General features: G+C 39.4%; 1 protein-coding gene across 1 annotated transcript; it reads left to right on the forward strand.

Annotated features, from left to right (window-relative positions):
- Positions 1-1,401: 1,401 nt before the first annotated feature.
- On the forward strand, positions 1,402-27,425 carry ampd3b (adenosine monophosphate deaminase 3b). The gene is made up of 16 exons (XM_014991921.2): positions 1,402-1,868; positions 7,136-7,203; positions 15,349-15,571; positions 15,709-15,865; positions 16,475-16,640; positions 19,164-19,383; positions 20,706-20,835; positions 20,934-21,128; positions 21,315-21,446; positions 22,679-22,842; positions 23,038-23,164; positions 23,259-23,422; positions 23,958-24,078; positions 25,025-25,198; positions 25,316-25,426; positions 26,760-27,425. The coding sequence occupies exons 2-16, from the start codon at positions 7,146-7,148 to the stop codon at positions 26,937-26,939; spliced, it is 2,322 nt and encodes a 773-aa protein (XP_014847407.2). The 5' UTR covers positions 1,402-1,868; positions 7,136-7,145; the 3' UTR covers positions 26,940-27,425.
- The last annotated feature ends 249 nt before the right edge of the window (positions 27,426-27,674 follow it).

Consider the following 27,674-nt stretch of genomic DNA (forward strand, 5'->3'; position numbering starts at 1 on the left):
CATCGGTTTGAAGCAGTATTACTTCGATTCATGCGTGTTAGACAATACAGAGACATGCACAATTGCAATCCCATGACTTTTTTTTTGTTGACTACTACCAGAGATAATTACCCTGATTGTTTAAAGGCAAAAAATAGGAAAGCGGCAGAAAGATGAGCCTGAGATGACTGATGAAGGAGAGGATGAAATGAGGGCGAGGATAGACAGTGTGCATTATACATCCACCAGCTAATCGCCAGCAGCTTTTAGAAGGGAAGCAGGGTTAGGGTTAAAAAAGGGGTTGGGTAAGGGGTTGAGGGCTTACCCTCTTTTATAAAAAGAGGGAAGATGAGAGTTGATCGTCAAACATCAACAAGACTGGCTACAGATACCAACTCAAGAATGCAGCCACCATCAGTCACCTCCTTTAAATGGAGGTGACTGATGTCGATGTCTCGCTCGCTGTACGCCAAGAGCGAGCGAGACATCGACTCACTGATCCACACCACCAGGATCTACAGCACTGACATTGGGATGTCATTTGGACTAGAGAAGTGTGGTCGGATGGTTACAAAGAGAGGGAAGGTCGTCCACACAGAAGGGGTATCACTCCCAGAAGGAACAATAGCAGACATAGAGCACAGTTACAAGTACCTGGGAATACCACAACCAAATGGCAACCTTGATGAGGTCACAAGGAAAGGAGCCACAGCCAAATACCTCCAACGAATAAGGCAAGTCCTGAGAAGCCAGCTCAATGGCAAGAACAAGATCTGTGTGATAAACGGCTATGCCTTGCCAGTAATTGGAGACCCTGCAGGAATAATTAGCTGGCCAATGGAAGAGATAAAGGCCAATGATGTACAGACCCTTTATAGGGGCTGTAAACTAAATATTTAGCTCCAAACAAAGCTAGCTTCAAACTACATAGTTCAGTTTGAAGCAAGCCAACTAAAGCTAAATATGTAGTGACATATTTAGCTTCCAACTAAATATTTTGCTTTCTAAGCTAGCTTGAAACCAAATATATTAGCAAGCTAAATATTTAGTTTGAAGCTAAATATTTAGTTCATAAAGTTGGAAACTGTGACATTTATAAATGAATGAATAAAAATACAACTTTGAAAATGTAACCCCCTTTTTTCCATCCTTTGACAGACTAAATTACTCAAATTCCTTTTATTTTTACAAAGGGTTCCTCATAGGTCAGAGGTCACGAGTCCTGGTGTTCCGGGCCCACTGTCTGGCATGTTTTAAATGAACGTGTGATTCTCAAATAGAAACAGTAAGGGTGTACTTACTTTTTCCACACAGTTTATTGACATTTTTCTTTTGTTTTTGTAACACATTCTGTGAGTGCAGACTGTTATATATGTTTACATAAATTTGAAAATTAGGTCATTTTAGAACCAGGTGGAGAACTATAAAACTCTGTGTTTTGAAAGAGGGTGTATTTTCATTTGTTGTCATGACTACAGATCTTTTTCTTTTATTTATTTTTTTATTTTTTTACCACGGTTTTAATGCCAGCTCACGCTCCTAACAAGAATCTGAGGAATGCACCCAGCCCAATCAACAATGACCCAACAATACCAGGCTGAGAGTAAAACAAAGAAGGGCGTGGTCTAAAAATAGCTCTCATCCTCTTAAAAGACTTAACAGTGCTGGTGCAGATGTAAGCCTTCCTCCGGCACTTCCTCTACCGCCCTGACATGATCGCGGCTCACTTCCTGAAACTCTCCGGGTTCCTGCATATCACCAGTCAGGTCAGGCTGGCCGCTTAGGAGTGAAACAGCTGTGTGTCTGCTAGAGGCTGCTCCTAATAAGGGTCTGAGCCGTGCTGAGAGGTCTGAGCGCCGCACACAGCCCTGCAGTGACAACATCCAGCAGTAAGTACACAGCAACGCCCGGCATTCTTACTGTACTGCTAAGTGTAAGGTTTTCATCACTCTCACATTCGCATGAATTTCCGTGGCAGAGTCTGAGTGAAAATAAAACAAACAAAAACAAAGAAACGTGGCTATAATTTGCATCCAAGGTCAAGATATGCAGCTCCGCTTTTAGTTCTGCTTTTTTTTATTGCAGCGTAGGAGATCTATGGATCGGAAGTTCTGTTTTTTTTTTCTTTAGCAAAGAAGATTTTTTTTTTTTTTTTTAGACAAATCACAAAAAAAGTCAGTCTGGTGGATGCGATTGTCAGGACAAGTGGATCAAAACAAAAACTTTTAGAAGTTTTTGTTGTTCTGAGTGTGGGGGTGTTCTTGATCCAGTTTCCATACACTGCACACACAAAAGAAGAGACAAGCCTGGGCAGGTACACAAGAGAATATGGATTCTTACAGATATAACTTTATTCACTCAAAATTAACTTGACAACAACAGCATGAGCGTTAACCCGTGGGATCGTTTGGAGTTTGCATGCGATGGAGAGCCAGACAAACAAAACCGACAGGTCTGGACAAATCTCACGTCTGAATGGATTTTTGCGCAAGACCAAAAAAAAAAAAAAAAAAAAAAAAAAAAACCTGCAAAGATTCCTGGGAGAGTTAAAAACCTAGAGAACTACCAATGTTTAATGGTGCGAGTAAAACTGTCGTTATTCTGATGGGCGTGGCTGCAGAAGTACAGAGTCATGAGGGAGGAGGAAGGGTAATAACAGAAGTTAGATATTGCACCTTCTGGGTCTTGGTGTAAAAAAAAAAAGAGAATATTCACAAAATATTTCTTTTTGTCATTCTCAGTTTACCAAACAGGAAAGAGAAGAGCAAAAAAAAAAAAACCAAATAAGGATGTGGAAATGCTTCTTTAAAAAACAAATGTTGGGCACACTGTAAAAACACTTTTACTAAGTGTTTTCTAGTGCAACTATCTTGTCTTATATCAAGTGTACTAACTCAAAAGTAACTTTTTTAAACTAGACTAAAAAGACTTGTTTTAAGTTATTTAACATAATGAATAATGAAAAAATGCTAGTACTCTTATAAAATGGGAAAAAATAATCTGCCAGAGCAACTAGTACTTTTTAAAATATAAAGAATTATTGATTTAAAACAAAATTTTGCCAAAAAGTTACTTGTTAGTTAGTTGTGTCTTATTTAATGTTTACTAAGATATTCGCACTAGAAACTAGACCAAACTTACTTGATAAGATTTTGTGTTTTTGCAGTGTAATAGGTTTAAGTGTAAGCACACATGACCATGACTGGTTACTTCATTGTTTTAATATACAAAAGAGAAAAATGTCAAATGTGATCTTTTTGCTCTTATTGAAACATTTATTCCTTCTGTTCATCCTGCTGTTAAAAAACAAACATATTGGCTGTTACAGTTATCTTAATGTTATGTGTAACCTTTTCTTTTATAATTTTGATTACAATACACAGAACAGCAAAAAATGCAAAAACATGTAAATTTAATTAGTTTTTATGGGCTGATCATTGGACAGAACATTATTTTTTTTCTTCTGATTTTCATTAAGTTAAACTGAGCTGGTTAAATTGTGAGACTTTTTGTTCGGCTGACTAATCTGTAGTTTGTTGTCTAAGAGAGCTGTCACTCATTGCTTTGATTTTTTTATGCCAAATGTAGTTTATTCATCATGGCCCTCCAAACAGCATAAGCTTCCGTTTAGCATAAATGCTGCCTCATCACGTTGTGTTATTTAGTGTCATATCACTCCACGGCACTAGATGGAGCTGTCGAGTGAGGCTGACATTGAGGAATACGGTACCGTGTCCCTTTGTGTAGTTCTTGTCTGATGTGCTACGTTAAATAAATGCACCGAGTTATGCAAGAACGTGTTTTATTTATTCTTGCATAAATATATCATTAGATATATCTTCTGACTTTAGTTGGCCATGAGTTGTTAGGTTTTATTTGCTGCAGTATCTAGTGCTGGACAATTCCTTCTGTCTTTTTCTTGACAAAACGTCTCCATTTTGCGCTTGCTAGCATAACAAGCTAAGCTAGCTTGAGGAGAATGTGGCTTAATAACTTTGACTGGCAGGCAATCAGAAAGATGACCACATTCAATAAGTTCTTTTAGCTTATATTTTTATATGAATGATTGAAAAATAGATTAAATTTTACAATTTACAAATAAAATTTATTATTAAAAAAAATTATTTTTTATCTTTTCCTTTTTTGTTTTTTTTAATTATGGAAAGCAAAGAGCAGGTTTAGTTTCAAGGCTATGGCCGATTTTTGATTCTTTCGGATATATGGAATTATATCCGAACAGTTGAACTTACCTTTCTTGTAAGGGAGGAAAAAGTGTGTAAGCAGCCAGCGTCATGCAACGATAAGTGGGGGAGGGGCAGCATCACGTCAGCCTGTGCTCCGTGAACCGGGAGCGAACTGCGTTCACGTTCTCTGGCTTACGGATTTAAATGTGACCTAGCTGTTACACCTAAATCCTTAAAGAGTGGAGTTGGACGTCCCAACATTAAAAGCCTCATTCTACAAACCAGCCTTTCCAAGCAAAGTAAACAGCTCTTATCTTAATGTAATGAAAGGCTAGAAATTTGACTATACACATTGTTCACATTTATTGCTGCAATTTAATATGAGGAGGTGAACAAAGAGGCTGCTTGTTCTCCCTGCACATGAAATGTGCCTGTACATGAATGTGTGTCTTATGTGACGTGTTGGACTTGGCATGTAAACCAACAGTCAGCATGCTCCAACCAGGTGATGGGATTAAATATATCTGCCATACACCTGACTCTGAGTACCCATTAAAACAATGGGTTAGCTTTTTTTTATTTATTTTTTAAAGTGGGGTTCTCTGCAGAGGGTATTAGCTGTTAATATCTTATCTGCTGTAACGAATAGGGGTCCACCACCACATCTCATGATTTTATGAAATAATATTTCATCTTGTCTCAAGAAGTCTTTCACAGTTGCAGTAAATACGGGACATCGTCTGCTCAAGTCGGTTTACGCTAATGTTATGAGCTCCACTTAAGAAGATGTCTGCCTTACGCTTCACACTCTGCTCTATTTAGATTGGATGACTGGATGAATAAGAATGAAATCCTATTCATCCATGTTACCTACTTGCTGCAAAGCAACAGGTCTACCAAGGTGCAGGCCTTGGATTCGATTTTAAAATGTATTTCCAATTGTAAATGAGACATGCAATGGCCAAAACATAAGAAAATGCAAAAAAAATTTTGCAAGGGAAATAAATAACTTATTGTCTTATATTTGAACAAAACTGGAACATTGGGAAAAGATGTACTGTTTTCAAAAATCTATAAAAAGCCTTTCTTGGCATTGCAGCAATGCTTCCTAGAACTCTTAAACCTTTAAACCGGTTTTCACTGATGATTCATCTTTTATGATGAGCGCAAACTCTTAGTGACTGGACTCTCCACAAATTCTCTATTGGAATCCAATCAAAAGAAACATTTGGGTAAAATATTATTTTTAAGCTAAATTGGCAAAGGTAATGAGTATTACTTGGCCTAATTTTATGTTTGAGACGTCCCGTTGCATTGATAGACTAAAGAGTCCAAGTCAGGCTGGTTGACAGTACTAGACTAGAAAACTTGAAGATAAGTGCAGCACTTTTAAATCTGGTATCTGGAAGCATTTTGGGTTGTTGGTATAGAAAAGAAAGTGTGCCAGAATGCTAGACGAGGCTAGAGTTATTAATAAGCACTGTGAGAACGCTGATGATGCTAAAGTTAGCATCAGCTTCATGGTTTTGTTTACAACCATCAGGGACTATTAGAGGTTTACCTCCAAACCTCCAGTAGCGATAGGCTTTATCGAGATGTAGAAGATGGATTAAAAGTTTTCCTTTTAAGCTTCTTAGGAAAAGCCAAATTCCACTCAAACCCCAAGCTATCTATTTAAATAAGCAGTGACTTTGCTGCTTTCTAGTGACTTTGCTGTAGTGTTAGAGGTACAGAAGCAAGTGGCAAAGCACAAAAGCAGAAACTTCTTCTAAAACCAGTCCAGTCACTCAAAGTGAAACTTTCTCAATCAACCATCATTGGTTTCCTCTGTCTTCTTCTCGTCCTCATCTGTTTCACAAACAGTGGTCAGACAGAAGCCACAATTCAGCACGGTGGCTCGTTGTGTGAAACACAAGCAAATTTTGCTAAGCAGCATGACGAAAAGACAGAACGCAGCAAACCTTCTGGTTTAAACACAGTTAATAGTTTTTGTTCTACGGAGTCTGCTTTCCCAGTCACACATTGCTCAGTTCATTGGGTCGCAATGTAAGATTGCATTTTATGTATGCAGTCATGTTTCTTATTAGCTGCATTATTTGCTTTCCAAAGTATTGAGATTGAACGTTTCTAAATGTCTCCTTACAATAGCAAACCTGAATGTGTTTCATAGGGATTGTATGCGGCAGGCCAACATAAAACATTACAATTAAAGCTGCAGTTTCAGTGTACATATAAGTGCACAAATTGGAATCTGATTAATGGAAACGCGCCAATTTTGAAAAAAACAAAAAAACTTCTTATGATAAAAAGCACCTCATAACGGAAGCAAAACTTCTTGGTGAAAAATTTTTCAATATTGACGGATTTCAATAAAGCCAATTTATTCTCGAAATTTCAAATAGCACAATTTACTCAATGGAAACTCGGCTGATGTGCTACAGCTGTTCGACGGCTGTACTTCAACACACCTGGACCAAATGAGGTCATAGAAGGACTCGGTGGAAGATGATTTCATGCTCAGGAGATGATTCAGACATTTGAATGTTGGAGAACAGTCAGTGCCTGGAGCTGGAAACCCTTCCTCCAGAGTTTTATCCTCCAACAACAAACCAGTTCTGGAATCATTCCTGCAAAAATGAAATTCGTCTGCAGGCGCAAAATTCCCCCTAGAATAAAGATAAGTTGTTGAAGTAAAAACAGATTTCCTTTTATGAAATGATTTTATATTATCATAACTTAAAAAAAAACTAAACAAACTTCTTTAAGTTTTAGAACAAAGAATAGATCCAACATTTAAAATGAGTATAAAATACATTTCTTGGTGTTTTTGTATTTCCCATATTTATGGGAAGTGAATAAATAAATATGTAGAAGAGTTTAGATGTTATAAATATAAGCCAGCATGAGACTGGAAATACATATATATATATATATATATATATTTGTATTAATCAAAGCTTTGCATCTTTTAGGTGAATCAAAATGAAGAGAAGGGACACTCCGTTTTTCAAGCAGCAGTCCACACCATGCCTCGGGAAAGGTGAGTCAAAATTCCCGATGTAGTGGTCGGGGGTCAGGGGGGTTTGGGACGTACGGGGGGAGGATAAAAAGAACACGGTGTGACAGAACATTACAGCTCTAGTCAGCATGTTATGAACAGCATCCTCTGTTCATAACAGTAATTAATACTCAACAGGAACATGCTTGTCAGCTGTTGGCAGCATGTAAATGTGAGAAATGAAGACAAATCTTTTTTTTTTTTTTTTTTTTTAGTTATATCAACGCATGAAGATGCTCTGCTCCAGTGAAGGAGTGTGTGGTTTCCTGTTATATGTAGCTGCATCGATGCCTCATAAATCAGAGATATTAGAAATATAACTGTGTTTCTTTGATAAACAGCTGGGCTCAACATACTCTGTGCCACTCATACAAACTGACTAAAGTAGTTTTTTTCTTTTAAAATGTATTTTCATCAACAAATGCATCCCAAAGCCTGCAGCTGAAAACAGGAATGACTCATGTGAGAGTATGCTGGTTTTGGGTTGCAACATTTTTCATGTTGGTTTGTATAATCTTAGGCATTCTTTGGATTCAGTTCGGTTTATACTTGAAGGCTATGAGCTAAGAGACGCGTATTTGGTCTCGGTTCTTGTTTGGTCTCTTTTTTTTCATGCTTATGAACAATGACTGACAAAGAATAAACACCTGGTGGAGTCGATGGTGACAGGTCTGGGTACTTCACCATATTTAGCTCATCCAACAACAGTACTTGGATCTAATGCTGAGAGAAAGTACCTGCCACCAAACAGATTTCTTCTCACACATAATGTTTCAGGTCCCAGATCAAGGTAACCCGAGTAAATTCAAAACACAGTTTTCAAGTTTTATTCACTAACAGGAAAAAAGTTATCAAAACCTTTGTAGAAAAGTCATTGCCCTATAATCAAGAAATCACTTCAGCAGAACCTATCTGACAACATGAATATGGACAAAAGATTTTAAAAAGCAACACATCAGGCCTGGTGTAAGGAGGAACAAAACTTTTGATTTTTTTTTATGTATCCTGTCTGAGTGTTGGCACTCAGACAACACTCAGAATTGTTGTCTGAGTGCCAAGGTGAAGCCCAAAAGATTTACTTTCACAAGTGGAGAATTTTGTCTTTTTTCTGGATTAAAACTTAACCCAAAGTAAGTTTTATTGATATTTATGAATAAAACTTAGTTTGGGTTTATTTCAAATGCAATGGACAGGAAGATGTGAAAGAACTGAGGGAAAAGGTTTAAAGAGAAAGGAGAGAAAGAAAGATGGAGAGAGAAAACAAAGACAACACGGTAGAAGTCTGCATCTACACCAATAGAAAGAGAGAAAAAGCTAAACACAGAGCTGAGTTCAACGTCAATGAAAAACTACATGGTACTACTTGATACAAGATGTATTTAAAGTCAAGCGTAGCCCAACAGAGTGTTTATGTGAAAACACCCGAATGCAAACACCATATCATAGGTACAAATCACTGACATGCATCAGTCTGGAAAGGGTGACAAAGCTAAAACATCAAACCGTTGAAGGAGTGGCTGCACTACCAAAACAAAGAGTGCATCAGCGACTCATTCGGGTCACAAAAGAACCGGGCTGAGCACCCATACACGTCTGACCTCTAACTAACACAGTATTTTAGAAGAACATACATGCGGTAGAGTGACGGTCTGAGCATTCAGACAATTCTGTAGGAAAATGCTTGACCAAGCACACAGGGGTCCAAAGCACACCAGTAAACCCATTATTGAATGTCTCAACCAAAAAAAGTAGTTTTTTCTTCAGCTGCCTAGTTAAAGTCTGGACTTTTTCAATGTTGTCATATGACCCTGAAGAGGTTGTCCAGGCTGGAAAACCTTTCAGGATCTCTGAATTAAACTGTTCCGGGATTCCAGCTACAGAGTTGTACAAAACCTGTTGCCAGTTGTTCAACCACTTGATGGCAGTTGTTGTTGTTGCCAAAGGGCTGGTACAGCCAGTTCTCTGGCTTAGGTACAGTTACTTTTCAACATAAGCCCAAAGTGGTTTGGATTGATAATCTAAACCCTTTAATTGTGACAGAAGCAGCAAAAACAGCAGAAATCTGTAAAGGCCTAATATCTTTCTGCAATAGTGAAAAGGTATTTACATCAGAGCTGACAGTTTCTTTTACTGTCATAACAATGCATGCTGGTGATGCATCACGGTATGTTTTGCATTAACCTGAAGGGTTATGTCCATGTAAATACAGCCACCGACTGACATTCCACACCAGGTGGTGTGTGCAAAATATGAGGAATGTACTTTAATATAAGTGCACATGTTGTTTTGTAACATACCACAGAACAGCCATAAATGCCTCCGTGAGTAATTTTTTCTACTGTAGGAACATCTATGTAAACCTGTAAACAGTTGTTTCTATGATTAATAACAAGAGGTTATCTAAAACCAACTGAAATGTTCAATCAACTGAGTTTTTTTAATGAGCATATCCAGTCTTTTTCTGCTTCTGGTAGAAATGTAGGATCGTTAATTCTTGATAAAAACATTTATGATATTAAACTGCTTTATTTAATAGCATATCCTGGTTTAGAAAAGCAATCTTCAAGATTCTCTTACATGGATGTAATTAATGACATTTTCCTCAAGTTAATAAGAGGAAACCGTGTTGGATCCATGAACCAAAAACAATTTGAATTGGTTCTTTGTTGCATCTCGGCTGGACTTCGCCACTGAGATATAATATTCTGTTATCAGTCATGTTCAGACATGGTCATAAAACAGTTCACAGATCAGATTTACAGAATGGAGCTTAGTCCTGCACCAGATTTTTTTTTCAGCTTTCAATGTAAAACATTAAGTTGGTGAAATTTAGATAATTTTCTGGACATGTCAATGAGTTGATGCAACTTTTCTAAAGAGAAGTTTTAACCCTCTGTGCTACATTATCAAAGCTTTAGGAAGGAAACCCGAAAAATTTAACCCAAGTCAAACAGTTTAGAAGACATGTATCCCCAATACGGACCAAAAGTATGCAAACAAAGATGGCTACAAAAAAAAAAAAATCTCATAATAATTCTAACTTAAACAAGAGGTTTGGTCAGATTTAACTTCAGACAGTGAAAAAAAAGTTTATTTTGTTCTGACATTGATATTGGATGAACAGTCCTTGCTCTGGTTTATCCTGATGATTCTCTGTAGGTCAGTGACGTTCCAACTCATTGGACTTGCTCATCTCCGTGTGGCGCTTGCCTTGTTCACGTTGAAACAGGAAGTGGCCGTGCTCAAACAGTTAACACAAAGTTTGAATCATGAAACAACAGACCTTCTGACTGCATAGCACTTTGAACAGGTTTTTCAAGTTGTGAAATATAAGATGTATGTCATCGTCAAGGCAGCTCAGGCGTTCCAGCGTTGGAGACATTGAGTTAATTTTGTTGTTTTAACGGTACCAAGCCCAACCTCCACTCAGCCAACCTCACATGATGTCAGCTAAACGTGTCTCTCTTGACAGCCGCCTAGCAAACGCATATTTGTTCTGTGGCCTGCCAAGCCAAGAAAGGTGTTTCATTACTCCAGAGAACAACTCTAAAGGCCAGTAACAACTTGCTTTACACCACTAAAGCTAAAGCTTTGCATTGCACTTTGTGATATTAAGGTTCATAAGCAATTGCTTGGCCATGGAAACCCATCTCCTAAAGCTGTTATTGAGCTAATCTGAAAGTCAGATGTAGTTGGTCTTGAGCTTTTTACCCTGCAGAAAGTTGACAACCTCTGCATGCACAGACCTGACTCAGTTCTGAGGTTTTCACACTGCGTACCACTCAGTCGCTGAGTGGCTGTTGGTCTACAATACCTCCAACAAATGTCTGTAGAGTAGTAGGGAGGAAGTTTTGTGACTGGACTTACTGCACAGGCAGCGTCCTGTCTCAGTATCATGTGGGAGTTCATAAAACTTACAACGGTTATTCATTCTTTGACAAATATTGACTGAAATGCCTCCTCGAGTCGTCACCCAAGTTTTTTTTTTTTTTTTTCTTTTGTTGCCAGGAATTGTATATCCTAATTAGGTTGCTATGAAAAAGGCATCGAGTAGAGTCTGTCAACAGGTCATGAAATCCGACTTTTTACGATCAGTGTCAGTCTTCTGTAGTGGTTTACTTCCCTGAAGAACCCGCATGGCAGAAGAAGAATGTTGACGTCACACAACAGCGTTGTTTATGGAAGTAATAATGGATGGATTTTAAAGTTTATTCAGCAATGGGAGCAGACAGGATTGTCACAAGATCATAAGAAAAATAAACTAGAAAAATACAGCACAACTAATCCTAATGCCGATTTGTTGAGCATTGACTGCAATTTCTGTAGAGAAGGAGTGGTGGGGCTGTGATGTGATGAAAGCTGTTTCCTTTATGATGTGTGCAAAACTTTGTTGATATTCTGACTTCTTGTTGTCTTTGTTTTTTTCTGCCAGTGGTAACATTTCAGTTGTTGATCATGACTCATGTTATGGAAAAAATGACGTTTTGCACAGCTGAATGGTTGTTTCGATCTCAGTTTTGTGAAATACACTTATTTTGATATGGCCGGAACCCCACCCCCCCACCTCATCCTTTCTCCAAAACTTTTTATCAAAAATCGTGGGATTTTTTGGAATCGACATGTTTCCATTAAGCACTTTGTTTTTTCCGTAATTCCAGTTTGCGCAATTTTATGGTCAGTGGAAACGCAGCTACAGACTTTTCTCATAATTTCATAAATAGGATTTTCAGCCATTGTTTTATGTCTGATCTGACTTTTTCCGGTGCCGAATTGTGACACCTGTCTCACGTCAGTGACGTAAATATCGGATAAAATGCCATTCAGACAGCAGGCGTTTGGAAACATTTAGATTTGTATCCGATTTAGCTCCACATTTGGAAGTGGCTAAAGTCAAATTTTTGGGGGGTATGAAAAGAGCGGAATTGGTGCTGCTCAGGCTTACGTGAAAAGATCTCATATGGCCAATAAAAATAAAATTTAAAAATCAGATTTGAGCTGCTTTCATTCACTGTGTGAACGTAGCGTAATGTTCCTTTCCCTTGCATTTCAGTAATACATTTTCTGGATTCGTCTTTTATAGTCATTTTGTTTTTCCACCCAAAATATCCAACAGCCAGCATTTCTTCTCAGCATTGAACAGAGGCATGTTTCTAAAAACCCAAATTTCCCTGTGGACATCTGGGCCCTTGAGTTTGTTTCTTCTCCACAAAGCGTTATGATTTGAAATCTATTCTCAGGACCTTGACGTGACCTAAAGAGCCCCGACGTTTTTATTCCCACTGACCCGGACCACAGACAGCCGCCTGTGTTATCAGCCCTGCTCGGCCATGCCAGCTCGGATTAGAGGCCCCTGTTGCTATGACGCTCTCAACATCCGAAAATAGATGGATAGAAAGGGACATTTAAGACAGCAGCAGCTAGCAGCTGTTTCATGCATGCTGTCACTGGAGGGCATAAACAGCGGAGCAAAGCGGGACAGAGCCCAGTCGCAGTCAGACGCTTCGACAAGAAGCATCACAGGCGTAAAAACAAAAACCCTCCGACGTCCAGGACACTGCCAGGTGTCTGCAGAAACCCTCTATAAGTGTTGAGAACCAGCAGCCTGAAGCTGACATTTTATTTTTTTATTTTTTTAGATAGTGATTTTCACTCTTATGAGAGCTGAAGTGTTTGAATTAGCAGAAAAAAAAGAGTGAGAAAAACAAACAAACATGGCCCAAATCACTGCAGAAGGTAAGAGACGGAGTGGAGTCTGACGTGTTGTGAATCTGTAGAGTGATGCTGATGTGATGACAGTTTTATCAGTGTTGGTTAGGATGGACTTGTATGCGTATGTGAAAAACGCATACAGGCAAAACACCATGTATTCTCAAACAGATTTAACTCAACTCTATGCTTTGACTGGGCCATTCCAGTCAAATGAGAATGTTTTGCTCTACACCATCCATTTCCCCTGTATTACAGCTTCTAACAGGGTTTTTTTCTAGTCTTGCTTTGTGTTTAGTTCTTTCCATCATCCAATCGGCTCTGATCCCATCCCTCATAACCCACAGCATGATGCCACAACCACCACTTGTCACCATGGTGATGGTGCATCTGCAGTGATGTGCTGAGTTTTTTCCAGTCCAAAGGTTAAACTTTGCTCTCCTCTTCAGGTGTTTGTGATAACCTTCACTCTAAAGTTGGAATGTTTTTCTTCCACCAACAGCTGAACTCTTTCTGCAGCTCCTCTGGAGTCAGTCTGAGTCTGATATGGCTGATGCTCATCTCGTCCAGCCTTTTCAGTTTACATGCACACCATGTTATTGTAGGTTGCATTCTCTTTCTTTTGATTTTTTATTTTATTTTATAGTTTCTATTTGTAATTGTATGTCTTTGCCTTTATTTCTTTGTTTCTTTCTTTCTCTATTCCTCTCTCTTTCCTTCTGCACACCACACCTCTCAGATTTTTATTTGTAAAGTAGTGTTATGTGTGGTTGCCATTTTTCTTCCACTATTTTTGCACTGCTTTACTTTGGTTCAACCACTAAAATATCCTTTCAACTACCTTAATAGTTTAAAATCTTTGGTTGTAAGTTAACACATAAAAACATTCAACATATCTAAGCATTTTTTACAAGAGGTTTTGTTTTTCTGGGTGTATTTTTTTATTTACTTATTTTTTTGAACTTCTAAAAGGAGACATCTCCATCATCCCGCTGGCGGCTCAGCTGTTCCAGTACAGGAGTGAATTGCACGTGCTCAGAAGCTCGGCCAGAATGAAAGCTTTAGAAAGTGTGTCAGTGTGAAGGTAAATAGTCCTGCGGTCGTCTCTGGGGAGCCAAGAGCGTTCAAAGTTCTGACAGCGTTGTCTGTGGCGGCTGCAGCTGGGATGTTAGTCACCCGATACTCTGGGACGTACACACATCTTCATGTCCTACTTGTTGATTGAAACTCCACGCGGCCCACAGACTGGCACAAACATTAACACCAGAAACAGTGATGACACAGAGGTCAGAATAGCTGCACATCTCCTCTGGTTCTGGATAGCAACAGAAGCTTTCACAGTGGGGATGGTTTGGCCTGCCAGCTGAGCTGTCTAAAAAAAACAAAACAAAAAAAACTCTGCTGTTGTTCTTCTGATCTGATCAAAATACAAATTTACAGAAGCCGGAGGGGGGGTGGGGGTTTAAATATAGCACCAGGCGTCATGCCACAGATGCAAAAGAGAGCCAGGTCAGTTTAAATAAACCAGACTGTTTTATTATAATGTCTTTGTAAGAGTGCTGCAGTCCAAATGGACTTGCATTAATCTCCCAGGAGCCACTAAAACTTTATATTCATGTTTTTATCTGGAGTCTTGTGTTCATGTTTCAGTTTCCACATTGTTCCAGCTGTACCCATAAACTTCAGAGTACGTTACTGGGATTTTATGTGACAGACCAACACAAAGCAGTGAAAAACTGAGAAAGGGAAAGACAAAAATGCATGTTTTTCCAAATGAAAAATATTTTTTTGTGGGATGCACTTCTGTTTGTCCACTAAATAAATTGTGGCCTTACGTTTTCAACACCAGTACTGGGCCTCTGAGCGGCGGTGTAAAATGTGTTGACTGTAACCTGGCCGGGATGTTGGACAGAAACATGAGCAGCCTTTTGGAAGTTGTTTACAAACTAGAGTTCAGATGAAGCTCAGCAAAACATCCGCCAACTCCCACCTCAAACTCATATTCAGATGTCTCTGGTTTGTCTTTGATACGTGTGTTTACTGCCATCTCTAAAATAATGTTAGCATGTTGGCAACTTGCTTAGATAAATAAAAACTAGTACAAATATACATGTGATTCTTACGAAATGATCCGGGGTCTCAGCACAAAGCTCAGGAGGATTGCAGCAAATGTCACGGTTGGACAGTGGAGAAATGATGGGGTTGTCCCGTCAGACTGTCAGTCCCCGAAACCACACACACAGAAAGAAAACCATGTAAAAGTGCAGTTGGTTTCAGTGCAACCTTGCAGGACTGTGTACAGGGTAAACAGCTCACGGGCTCCCATGGACAGGGTCTATCACTGGTAACCGCAAAATGGTTACCTGTGATAGTTTGTGACATGAATCCAAGACCTCCTCTAAAATGCTACTCTTTTTCCAGAAATAGCCCGGCTCTTCCCGAAGATGTCTCTGAGCGTGGCGGATGAGAAGATCCGGCTCATGGCGGAGAAAGTGTACATTTCTGCCCTGAGAGAGGAGGACACCAAGGACGCCATGGCCCTGTTCAGCGTGCCGGAGGACTGTCCCATCGGCCTGCACGAGGACAGGGAGCGGGAGATGCAAAAGGAGCTGGCTGAGCAGCAATCTCAGGAATCAGTGAAGAGGTACATCATGGATCAGTGTTCGTAAACCTTCGACTCATCTGTACCCAACAGTGAAAACTTCCAGTTTTATGAACTGGAACAGTTTTATGAAACTGAGCTTGCAGCTTGTCATGTGATCCCGTTGCTTCCCCTTTCAGGAAGAAGACCTTCTTGCTGAAGCGGTCCCAGTCCATGTCTTTTCAGGATGACTGGAGGGCGTCTCCACTGCCCACTCCAGGAGGGGCCGAAGCCTTTATCCCAGAAAACTTCCCGGACTACCAGAGAGTTACCATCAGTGGGGATTACTGTGCCGGGGTGCGTAGTACTTAAGCACACATAGTAAAAACACAAGTCTGTATATTGAAAAAGGCACCGTGATAAGTATTGAAGATCCAAACCAGAAACGATACAACCAAAACATGAATCAGGCTAAAGGAGACGAGGCAAAACCACTGGATCTCCAACATTTTGTCTTGCTACCTAAGTATGTCCTATAATTATCATTACTTGTAATGTCCTAAAATATTACATTTATTCTCTAGACCCAGATCACTCCTTGTAAGGGTGTGTAAAATCCCTGGGAGACACAAGGACGGGAAAGACTGTAGGATGCTGCAGGATTTCTCTTTTGTCTTTGGTAATAGACAAAAGGAGCCATTTCTCCAGCTTTTGAAACACTCACATTTGTTTTGGTTGTATTTACCCAGAATTCCCTGCACTGTAGTTCACTTACTGCCTTTGAGCGTTCTCCGGTTCCCTTGTTTTTCACATACGCATCCGAACTGCAGCAGAATTCACTTCAATCGAACCAAGACCGATGTTTTTAGGTGGAGCTAGAGTTTCCTTAGAAACTCTACTCATTTGCCTAGTAACATGCTAGAACGCTGGTGTGAATTCTTCGTTAAACTTGTTTAATGTTTCCAGATCACAGTTGAGGATTATGAACAAGCAGCCAGGAGTCTCTTTAAGGCCCTCGTCATCCGAGAGAAATACTCCAAGCTGGTGTACCACCGCTTCCCAAGAACCGTTGCGAAGTACCTTCGCGATGGAGAGAACGTGAAGTGGAGCGAAGACGACGAGGTTCTGCCAGGTACAGTAAGATCTTTAAACTGTTACTCCATCAAAGCATTCACTACATTTACTGAGTTGCACTCCCACTCTTGCAGATGCTAATCTTCAGGCATCCGCTCTTAAATTCATCAGATGCAGCTAGAGCACTGACGATATATGAAGCACAGGGAGAAATTCTTTCCATTTGTTGTTTCAAGCTCGATTTCAAGTATTGTATGTAAAGATAAAATGCAAAGTAGTATCTTTCTCTGCTATTTTCAGCTCCTCTCTATGTGTATCAGTATGTGTCTGACACAAGGCCAGTCAGGCTATTCCTGGTTCGAGATGAAAGAACACACAACCAGAAGTGTTTACCGAGTACAAAGACTTGACTCATACATGATGAAAGCTAGGACAGATGAACTAACATACAATTTTTTTGTATCTTTTTTCTGCAAAACATGAGAATAACTTTATATAAACACAGTGTTCCCAAGGCATAAAAATCCTGATCATTGGACCATCTGACCTAAGTACAAACACCTAAATATGCAGATTGCTTCTACAGACATTTATGAAAGAATCTAAGGAGTTCAGTAAATTTCAGTCAAATAACTTGACTGGATGCCACCTGTGCAAGTCTAGTAATGATTTTTTTTATTACTAAATATTCCACAGTCAATTCTTAGTGGTATTAGGGCAAAGCTGAAGTGATTGGGAAAAACAGAAACTCTACCATGAAGAATTAAAGGGACAGTAATATCTAAAATTGAGTTTTTTTACCTTTACATTATATTATAATTTTATTACCTCATCAAAAACATAGCTGGAGTGGTGCCAGGATTTATTCATGCATATTTAAGAAATTCTTTATTCTCCATGGCAGCCATCGAGCTGTGCAAAATGTCTGGGTGGACCTAGCTCCGCCTTTGAGACGAAGCTCCTCCTCTGAGCTGCAGTTTCCAAGCTTCTGCCTCACAGAGGAGACCTCACCCGTGACTACCACACTCAGCTCCTTCAGACTAGCCAGCAGCAATTAGCAAACACCAAGTTAAACTGCACATCTGATGAGATCATTATAGGAGCAACTTCTCAGTGAAACACTGGTAAAAAACATTGTTAAAGAGTTAGGAGGAGCGCTGCAGTGATGACTTCCTAAAGGTGGAGTTTCAGAAAGAGCAGGAGTTTCTTATAGAGAGAGGCCCAATTTCTAGCCATTAAATTACAAAAAGTCATATTAAAGTCATATTTGAGATATTTAGCATTTTTTTAACAGCTGAAGGTAACATGGTTGTTTTATTGTGCTATAAAATGGTACTGCCTATGTGCCTAGAAAACACAAAATACTGCCCCTTTAAGACATGTAAAATTGGAGTTTATGCCAAATTTCTGCAAAGTCAATGGCTTTGGGCCTTCAAACTTAATGTGACTTTCATACAAGGTTGAGGAGAGTGCATAGAAATCTTTGTGGAATTAGTTTCTATAGGTGAACAGCTGCATCGGAAGCTTATTTCACCTTCTGCAATAAAAACCCATCGGATGCAGCAGTGGAAGAAACTCCTATTTCAGTACACCAAAATATTTGAGACAGTTTCATCCTCCCAGCTGTATGAGAACAAAGGAAGGCCCATGAATCCATGGATGACCAAGTTTGGCTTGGAGGAACTTGACTGGAACTTGAGTCCTTCCTGTCCTCAGTCAAATACAACACAACTAGGGTGAATAATGGTGGAAACCGAGAGCCAGTCCTTCTCCTCATGAATTCACTTTCAGAAGACAGGATAAAGAAAATCACATACAGACCCACGCCAAAAGCTGTCCCAGAAGAGTTGAAGTGGAGATGGATGGACAAATGCTTTTGGCGATATAATGTATATAAACATGTTCTTAAGTTGCTGACAATGGCTTTTGTCCTTCACTTCTTAGTAGGTGACAAAATGTTAATGATGTATAAAAATCTAAGTAATTTGCACTGCAAGACATTCATTAAAATCTGATATTGTGACCTTCCTAAAATAATGGCCTGTCATTTTTTTGCCAAAAGTGTGTGCGTGTTTTTTTTGGCAAAAATCACCTTAGGCCATTATTTTAGGAAGGTAACGATAACAGCCAGGAGTGAAAAGTAAAAGCGGAAATGTTTTGTAGGTCAGAGTGCTCAGACTGGATCAGCAGATTGGATTTTTTACTTTGTACTCATTTTGTAAATTGAACCTCAGGTGTTTAAAACGGTGAACACATTCCACAGTTCACCAGTCAGTGAATATAGAGAAGGAAATGATAAATAAACTAATTTTGATATGGCCAAAAAAAACTCCCACCTTATTCTAGTGCCACAACTTTTCATCCAAAAATGACTTGTTTTTTTATTAGCATGTCTCCATTCAGCAAATTTATTTTCAAAATGTCAAATTGTGCAGCTTTATGATCAATGCAAATGCAGCTACTGACTTTCTCACAGAAAGACTGCCTCTGTCTTTTTCAGTCAATGATTTGTCTTTTAATCCAGTTTTACTTTAAAGCAGCATTGTTTAATGTTTTGCTCGTCTATTCCAAACATGTGCAGACACCTGGCCTAGCCCCCAAGAAGGAGAGGACCCGTACTCCATGGAGGGCATTCCTGAGGACCTGAACTATGAGCTGAAGATGAAGGATGGAATAGTCAATGTTTACGCCAACGCTGAGGCCCTGAAGCAAGACCAACCCCTCAGCCTGCCATACCCTGACCTGGAGACCTTCACCATCGATCTGAGCCACGTACTTGCAATGATAGCTGATGGGCCAACGTGAGTGAACAAACGCTTTAACATCTTTCACAAAGCTGAGGTCATGGGGGGAGTTACATCTCAGCTGGTAGTGTCAGTCATTTCCCCAACCTCAGGCAAAGATAAAGGATTGTTTAGCAAGTCGGGACAGATGGGAACCATGGTAGGGGTAAATTCTACAATAAAGTTATTTTGCAACAAGTATTTAGAAGAAGCTAATGCTAAAGTACTAAATTCATCCATGCTGATATCCACCATGTTACAGCGAAACAATATGTGAAACCAATATATCGCCCTCAACATGATCAGATTTGTGATTGCGTACCTAACAGTGCAGTTGTGCTTCATGAAATGATTCTTTGGATCAGACCTCATGGTTTCAGTTTTACAGTTGTTGATTTTTGAGCATTGGTAGCTATGAAGCTATTTTTACCTAACTGACCACATGGTAGGGCTTGAACTTTAATAAAATTTTAAACTGTTTATTATTTCAAATCTGTAGAATAATGGTGGGGAATGTGAAGAGGCTCTGAAAGTAATTTGCGAATATTTTCATTTTTTTAATTAACGCTGGTTCTTTGTTCATGCTCTTATGTATACCTCATTTGTTTCGTTTTTAGATATTTGCCATTTGCTCAATAAAAAAAGAAAACATGTGAAGAGTTGCATCAACGGTTTTCATAAACTTCAAAATAAGAGCACAACTATAAACGTCTGGCTACTTGAATAATTCTTAACAGTCGATAACCAAAACTTAAACACAAACGGTGAACTTTGTTCAACTGAGTGATTACAAAAGAGTAAAGTTAATTAGTGACTTTGGATGTATTTTGAAAAATGAATTTAGGGGAAGCAAAATGTTTTGCAAAATGTTTTGCAAAATGTTTTGCTTCCCCTATCATTCAAAGTTAGCAAAACGCTGAATGATAAATTAACTCCACTGTGCCCACCACTGGTTTTTAGTAAAGATTCACCGATCCAATATTGATATCTGTATCGGTTCTGATATTGAAAATAAATCTAGATTGGGTATGGGTGACAATGTAGTCAATCCATAACAGCAGATCTATTCAGTCTAATTTTATGCTTTCTACTCTTACATCCCTTACTGCACTGACTGACCTGGTTAAAGTTGTGTTGTTTTTACGTGTTTTAGCTAATCTTATGATACTATTGGGGTATTTAAGTGTTGCTGTTGCTGGTGCAGAATAAGGAAATAAATTTGTCATTCAGTACATTTATATCTGTTTAAAAACAGAAATTCAACACAGATTTTTTTTTGTATACCCAGTAATTCCCAACAACACATGAAATCTTTCTCTGTATATTGTGTTGCTTTGCAGGAAAACCTACTGCCACAGACGGTTGAACTTCTTGGAATCTAAATTCTACCTGCATGAAATGCTAAATGAAATGGCTGAGATGAAAGAGTTAAAAAGTGTTCCACATAGAGATTTCTACAACGTCAGAAAGGTTAGTCTGCAATTTTGACATCAAATCCAACTTCCTAGCTTTTGAAGTCTAAATGAGCAGCGGCGCAATGTCCAACTTTCCTGTTTGATCAAACTTAGGTGGACACACATATACACGCTGCTGCCTGCATGAATCAGAAGCACCTGCTGAAATTCATAAAACTATCGTACCAAACAGAGGAGAACCGGGTGGTCTTGGAAAAAGGCAACCAGAAGATAACTCTCAAAGACGTCTTTAGGAAGCTCAGCATGGACCCCTATGACCTGACAGTGGATTCACTGGACGTCCACGCAGTAAGAGTCAAAACATCTGGAAAACCACTTTAATGTTAACTGATCAGGCTGCAAATAAAGGGAAATGTACTGAAGGATTGTTGTTATTCTGATTGTTCAGGACGAAAGCAAAGGAGTTTAATCTGATGTTTGTTTTATGCCAAGTTCTGTTTTACTGTCTTTCACACGCTCTCTTGTGACTGGCAGGGAAGACAAACCTTCCACCGCTTCGACAAGTTCAACTCCAAGTACAACCCTGTTGGAGCCAGCGAGCTGCGCGAGATTTACTTGAAAACCGACAACTACATCAAAGGAGAGTACTTTGCGCGTCTCGTCAAGGTGAGGAAAAGCCCCGATGCCCCCAAAAAGAGGCTTCGCCCAAGATGATGTCATTCGTTACTGCTGGACAGATCTGGTGTTCTACTGAGGTTTAATGGGACTCTAGTCCATGTCGTCATATTCCTATAATGGCTGTCATTGTCTAGCAAAAGTGATTTTGGAAAAATTAAATCACTATCACACTGTTTTAGGCAAGAAAACAATGACAAGGGCCATTACTTTAGAAAGGTATTGATATTATATATCAATATATCCCATATTGATATTATATGGGATTGAGAAGTCATCAAGGGTTGCCTTCTATTTACGAGACAAATCTAAATTATTGGCACTTCATGTAAAGAACCCTAAAATAAATCTCATCTCAAACTGGTGACCCTAAGATTAACTAAAGTAAACTAGGGTCACTTCAGGGATTTTGTTTTAATAAATGACCATACATAAAGAAATGCTTAGGTGAGCAGTTATTTTTTGTAGCCGTTTACAGATTCATAAATGGTTAATGGTGTGTACTCGTATGTAGTCCAAAGGACCCTGAAACGCTCTAAACTACATTCAGTCATTGGCCCATTCATCCACACTCTCATGGTGGTGAGTTACTCTGTAGTTGCAAACTGACAGAGGTGAGGTTCTAATGATCAGTAGGAAAACCAGGTGAAGTGTCTTTTCCAGGAACTCAAAGACTGAGACAGACAGACCAGCAACCCAACGTTTAACCACCAATTACAGAAACTCCTCCCACCTGAGATAACTTATATCAGCTAACTTACTTGATGTAAGTTACCCTACAGCTTTGAAGAGTGGCTGAGAGAAATCAACCTCTGTGTCGCATCATATTCACACCCCAAGGAAACAGAACTTACCCTGTAGGTTGTACCTACATGTCTAAAATCTTTCTCGAACATTGTTTTAGAGTTTCTAATTAAAAAAGTCATCCTGGGGTGCTGTGGTGGCACAGGGGCAAAGCACAACACCACATATGTACGTGGCCGTCACAGGTTTGATTCCCGGCCTGGTGACCTGGCCGCATGTCTTTCCCCTCTCTGATTACCTTCTTTCTTGCCTGACCTCTCTCAAGTAAAGGCTACTAGAGCCAGTAAAAACTTTTAAAAACATTCTGCATCATAGTAAGCAGATACTACTGCTGCTTTTTTAATATACTGAGTGATTGCATAATCTGTCTTATCAAAAAGCATCACTGGCTTCCTGTATGGTTTGCGTGTCTGTTTCAGGAAGTTGCCGCCGAGCTGGAGGAGAGTAAGTATCAGTATGCTGAGCCCCGTCTGTCGATTTACGGCCGATCTCCCAGCGAGTGGGAGAACCTCGCCACATGGTTCATCCAACAGAAGGTCCACTCCCCCAACATGAGATGGATGATCCAGGTTCCAAGGATCTAGTAAGCACTCAGTCTAAAGAGCAAAGCACAGATCGTTATCCTCAAAAGACACCATGATGTCAGCATACATCATGGATCCATTCCGAAAGTGTAATCATATAGAAACTCAAGATCAGTTACTTAGCAATTACTTCCAGGGAACTGTCTGATTTGTTCATTTGCTAGGATGGGTTTATTTGGTTACTTGTCTTGCAGTGACATCTTCAAGTCAAAGAAACTGGTGCCGAACTTTGCCAAGATGCTCGAGAACATTTTCCTTCCACTTTTCGAGGCCACCATCAATCCTCAAAAGCACAAAATAATCCACGTGTTCCTAAAATACGTACGTCCTTTCGCAACTCCCACGTGAAAAAAAGACAAGCTGTAGAAGATTTCTCCATATCTGACGGAGCATAATAGTGAATGTCGCCCTGCAGGTGACGGGGTTCGACAGCGTGGACGATGAGTCCAAACACAGCGACCACATGTTCAGTTACAAAAGCCCGAAGCCTGAGGAGTGGATCGAAGACAACAACCCTCCATACACCTACTACCTCTTCTACATGTATGCTAACATCATGGTGCTCAACAACCTGCGCAAGTAAGTTTAGCCTGTTGGTGCAGCCGATTGGGGAAAAAAAAGGGTTATCAATGACTTTTGTTTAGGTAACGTGCACAAATTAAATCAGTGGGTTTTGCTAAAAGTTGTTGCTGTTGGTTAGCCCTAGTGGCTGATGGTGGCAGATAATTGCTAGCGCAATCACCTCCCACCTTTATTTCTTGTGTACATGACCATCACCTTTTGTGGAAATAAGCCCTTAATGCAAGTGTGATGAGGAAATCCTTGTGAAAATCTTTGAGAGTGAGATTGTTAAAAGTTCACTTTGCTCTTAGCGCTTTCATGCTAGCTATTAGCTGTTAATGTGGAACTCTACTTATAAGTTTTAAACACGTAACATGTTGCCAGGACTACTGTCATTTACTTGAGTGACGTCTTGAATGCAGCTCTTATTGACCCATACGTACAGCTTCAGTTAATAGGTCTGAAATAGGCATTACTGAAAGCACAATAAAGAGTGGTGAGATTCAAAGTGAAGCTCATGGCAACGTGACTCTGAAAATGTTTCTGTCCACAGGGAGCGAGGCCTGAACACCTTCCAGTTTCGTCCCCACTGTGGAGAGGCCGGCTCCATCACCCACCTGGTCTCTGCCTTCCTGACTGCAGACAACATCTCCCATGGACTCAACCTCAAGAAGGTGCAGCCCTCCTGCCATGACGCGGCTCGGTGACCGCAAATGAATTCATAAAGCCACAGGCAATAAGCACAATTTGTTGTTTCCAGGGAGAAAATTCTGGTCAAAATTCACGTGCCAAATTACATCAATGGGTCCCGGTTTCTTGATAAATATTTTAGCATCCTGCCTGCAGGTGGCAATGTTTCTGACCTTTACGACACTGTTGCCTCAACCTTACTTGATGTCCAGTTCTAGTCTATCAAGTAATACAAAGTCACATTTGACATCATAAGTAAGTGTAAATATTTCAAAATTCCTTGAAAATATTTCTAAATTATCATCACAAAATCTGCGATTTTTGATTGAGAAAACTCACAAAATCCTGGAAGGACTGATTAATGTAAAAAGATATTCAACATTATTTAATTATAAGAAGTACTTATTAAATGCAGACAGTTATTTATTAGCAGCTTAATGGGTTGATTCAATACAACCCATAAAGTTGTATTGATTCATGATCTTGATGTGGCTGAAAACTGAAGGTGAGTTTGATCCCCTCCTGCCCCCCTGCCCTAGATGATGTAAACTCTTATCTTTTGCAACGTTTCCATATCCAGCATGTCAAATAACGGAACAGATTTAAAGCAACTTTGCTGCAATATGTTCAGTTTCTACCAAAGTCTGGTCTGGTTTACCGGTCAATGAAACACCTCTACATGTCTGTCGGTAAACCAGGAAGAGAGATGAGTTGTAGAGAGATAGATTTTTTTGTTGCATACCTTAAAAAACAGATTTTGTTTTGAAGGTTTCATCCCATGTTTGTTTCAGTAAGGTGTCAAATAATCCTTGAAAAATCCACCGATTTCTCTTTCTGCGCAAATTGTTCTGGATCGTCTGATAGACGAACGAGTGTTGACCTACAGTGGTAATCCCTGATGCATGTCCTCGTCTTCCTCGTCTTCCATAGAGTCCAGTGTTGCAGTACCTGTACTACCTGGCCCAGGTCCCGATCGCCATGTCCCCGCTGAGCAACAACAGCCTCTTCCTCCAGTACTCCAAGAACCCACTGCGAGAGTTTCTGCACAAAGGCCTGTGTGTGTCGCTGTCCACCGACGATCCCATGCAGTTCCACTACACCAAGGTACACTGCTTTCTCTCAGAGGCTTATCAAGTGATCAAGCATCTTTGGGTGTTGCAGGAGTGTTGAAGTGCATTTTGTTTGTCTTGCTGCTAATATACTCATAAAATAAATGTCCAGGAAGCACTGATGGAGGAGTACGCCATTGCGGCGCAGCTGTGGAAGCTGAGCACATGTGATCTGTGTGAGATTGCCAGGAACAGCGTCCTGCAGAGCGGACTCTCACACCAGGTAAAGACACACGGATCGTCTCCGTCTTAAAAGCAACGAAACTGTCAACCTTCTGGCTGTTTTATAGGCTGTTACATTGAAGACATGACACAACTACAGGTCATGTCTAAAGACAAATACATATGTGTATCCATTAGTGTAATACTAATCAGGAGCGGAGTTTGTGCACAGAAGGAATTTGACTACAGTTCCACTTAACTCTGAGTAAAGACATTCAAAATATAAACATGTATAAAAAAATTATTCCAACCACAATATAATACAGTAATACTTTGGTTTTAAGAATGTTGGTCAAGGGCAAAGTACAAATATAAACCAGCTTAAAAACTTGTACAAAAATGAACTTTTAGGAAATGATGTTGTGTAGATGTCTGTCTCAAAGGCTAAAACTGCAATTGCTCATACTAATAATGTGTAAATAATGATACAGTCATGATTTATTTAATTAAGGTTTATCTGATGTGTGGAGAGAAACTTTGATGTGTATAAAAGGAGTCTTTAATTTTCTACCTGCCTCTTTTTGAACAAATTATGTAAAATTGCATGTCGGTTGGGTTGACAATATTTCTCTTAGTTTCTTTCCTGTTTTTACTTTTCATTTTCTGTTTAACTTAAATAAGTAAATACATTTTCTCTTATTGATAACACCTAGACTGCCATCTTGTGCTCAAAACTAGTACTGCCTTTATTATTTATTTTGATTTTATTGTCTGATTCTTTACTGGTTTCTAAAAGCCCTTTAGAAACCAGACAATCTTAAACTTTTATTGAAAAAGTTCTGTTCTGGACTGTAAAGTATTTGACCTCATGTCATTTATGTCAGAGTTGTGTGATGCTGAATATTTAGATATCAATCCGATGCCAAGTAAATACAGCAGCAGTACTGCTGATACCAATACCGATATATTTCATCAAACCTTTGACCTTCATATGTTTATGCTTTAAAATGTTTTCCTAAAAAAGAAGAAAGACAGAATTTGGACAAAATAACACATTTTCATAATAAAAAAAGAATATAGAAACAAAAAATATATTTTTGAGCATCTTTTCTGGAAAAAACAAAGTGAAAATAATAATCATTTTAGAACAAATCAAAACACTTTTTTGTTAGAGTTGAGAAACTCGAATACCAAAAATAAAACTTCAAGAGGGAATCTGAGACTAAAGTATCGATCTTACCATGCTAGCAACGATCTGATACCGATACAGTCTCGGTATTGATATGAACCTCTAGTTTATGTCCAGATCGTTGACCTGACTCACGATTCTTCTTAACAAAACTCTGTACCATGAATGCTCCTTCACTCAAGGGCTGCATGTTTTAAACCCACAGGAGAAGAAACATTTTCTTGGCTCCAACTACCTTCAAGACGGACCAGAAGGCAACGACATCCGGCGGACCAACGTGGCCCAGATCCGCATGGCATACCGCCACGAGACTCTGCGTAATGAACTCAGCTTCCTGGTGGACGCCGTGAAGACGGAAAGCGCTCTGAACCCAGCCGAGCTGTAGACCGGACGGGTCCGACCCAAACGCCTGGGCTGCGTCTTCAGATGACGGGACACCAACTAGACGGCAGATTTTTTTTTTTTTTCAAATTCAGTTTATTGGGTTTTGTTTTTTTCCACTTTTTTCTCATAATGTTGGGGGTAGGTAAAAAAACAAAATAAGAAAGTATGTAGTGTGTCTGGAGACTGGATTGAAACCAGCACAGATATCTCCGTTTATGTGCCTCTTTTGATATGGATAGGTTTTTTTGTTTAGTTTTTGAGTACATTCGTGCAATTACCATACAGCAACTTGTCTGTATGATTCTGAATTTTATTGAGGGAAATGTCACTTTTTATCAAAGTATTAATAATGATTTTATGCTGTTGCGAGGATTTTACTAAAGACTTGGGATTTATAGAGTATGAAAACATTAGTTAAAATTGATTAATTCTTTTACAAAATGTCTAATTTCTGTTTCCACAACTTAAATAAAGGATGTAAAACAGATGAGAGTGTTTAATATGCGAGTTTGTCTGAAAAATGACAATCCGGTACACGTTGAGGTTAAAGAAAACAGGTTTCCACTTCTGTCGGCGGCAGAAGTGGCCTGCCAGCAGGCGATAAATCTGCTCTTACCCACTACAGATACAAAGATGCTAGCTAGCTAGCTAGTAAAGGTAAATTAGCAGCTAGCTAGCAGTAGCCGCAAGCTGTCTCGAGTCACAGAACGCAATGAAGATGTATGCGTGCGACTCA

Source organism: Poecilia mexicana, unplaced genomic scaffold, assembly GCF_051168715.1.
Source record: "Poecilia mexicana isolate PSO_F unplaced genomic scaffold, ASM5116871v1 scaffold_6, whole genome shotgun sequence".
Taxonomy (NCBI): Eukaryota; Metazoa; Chordata; class Actinopteri; order Cyprinodontiformes; family Poeciliidae; genus Poecilia; species Poecilia mexicana.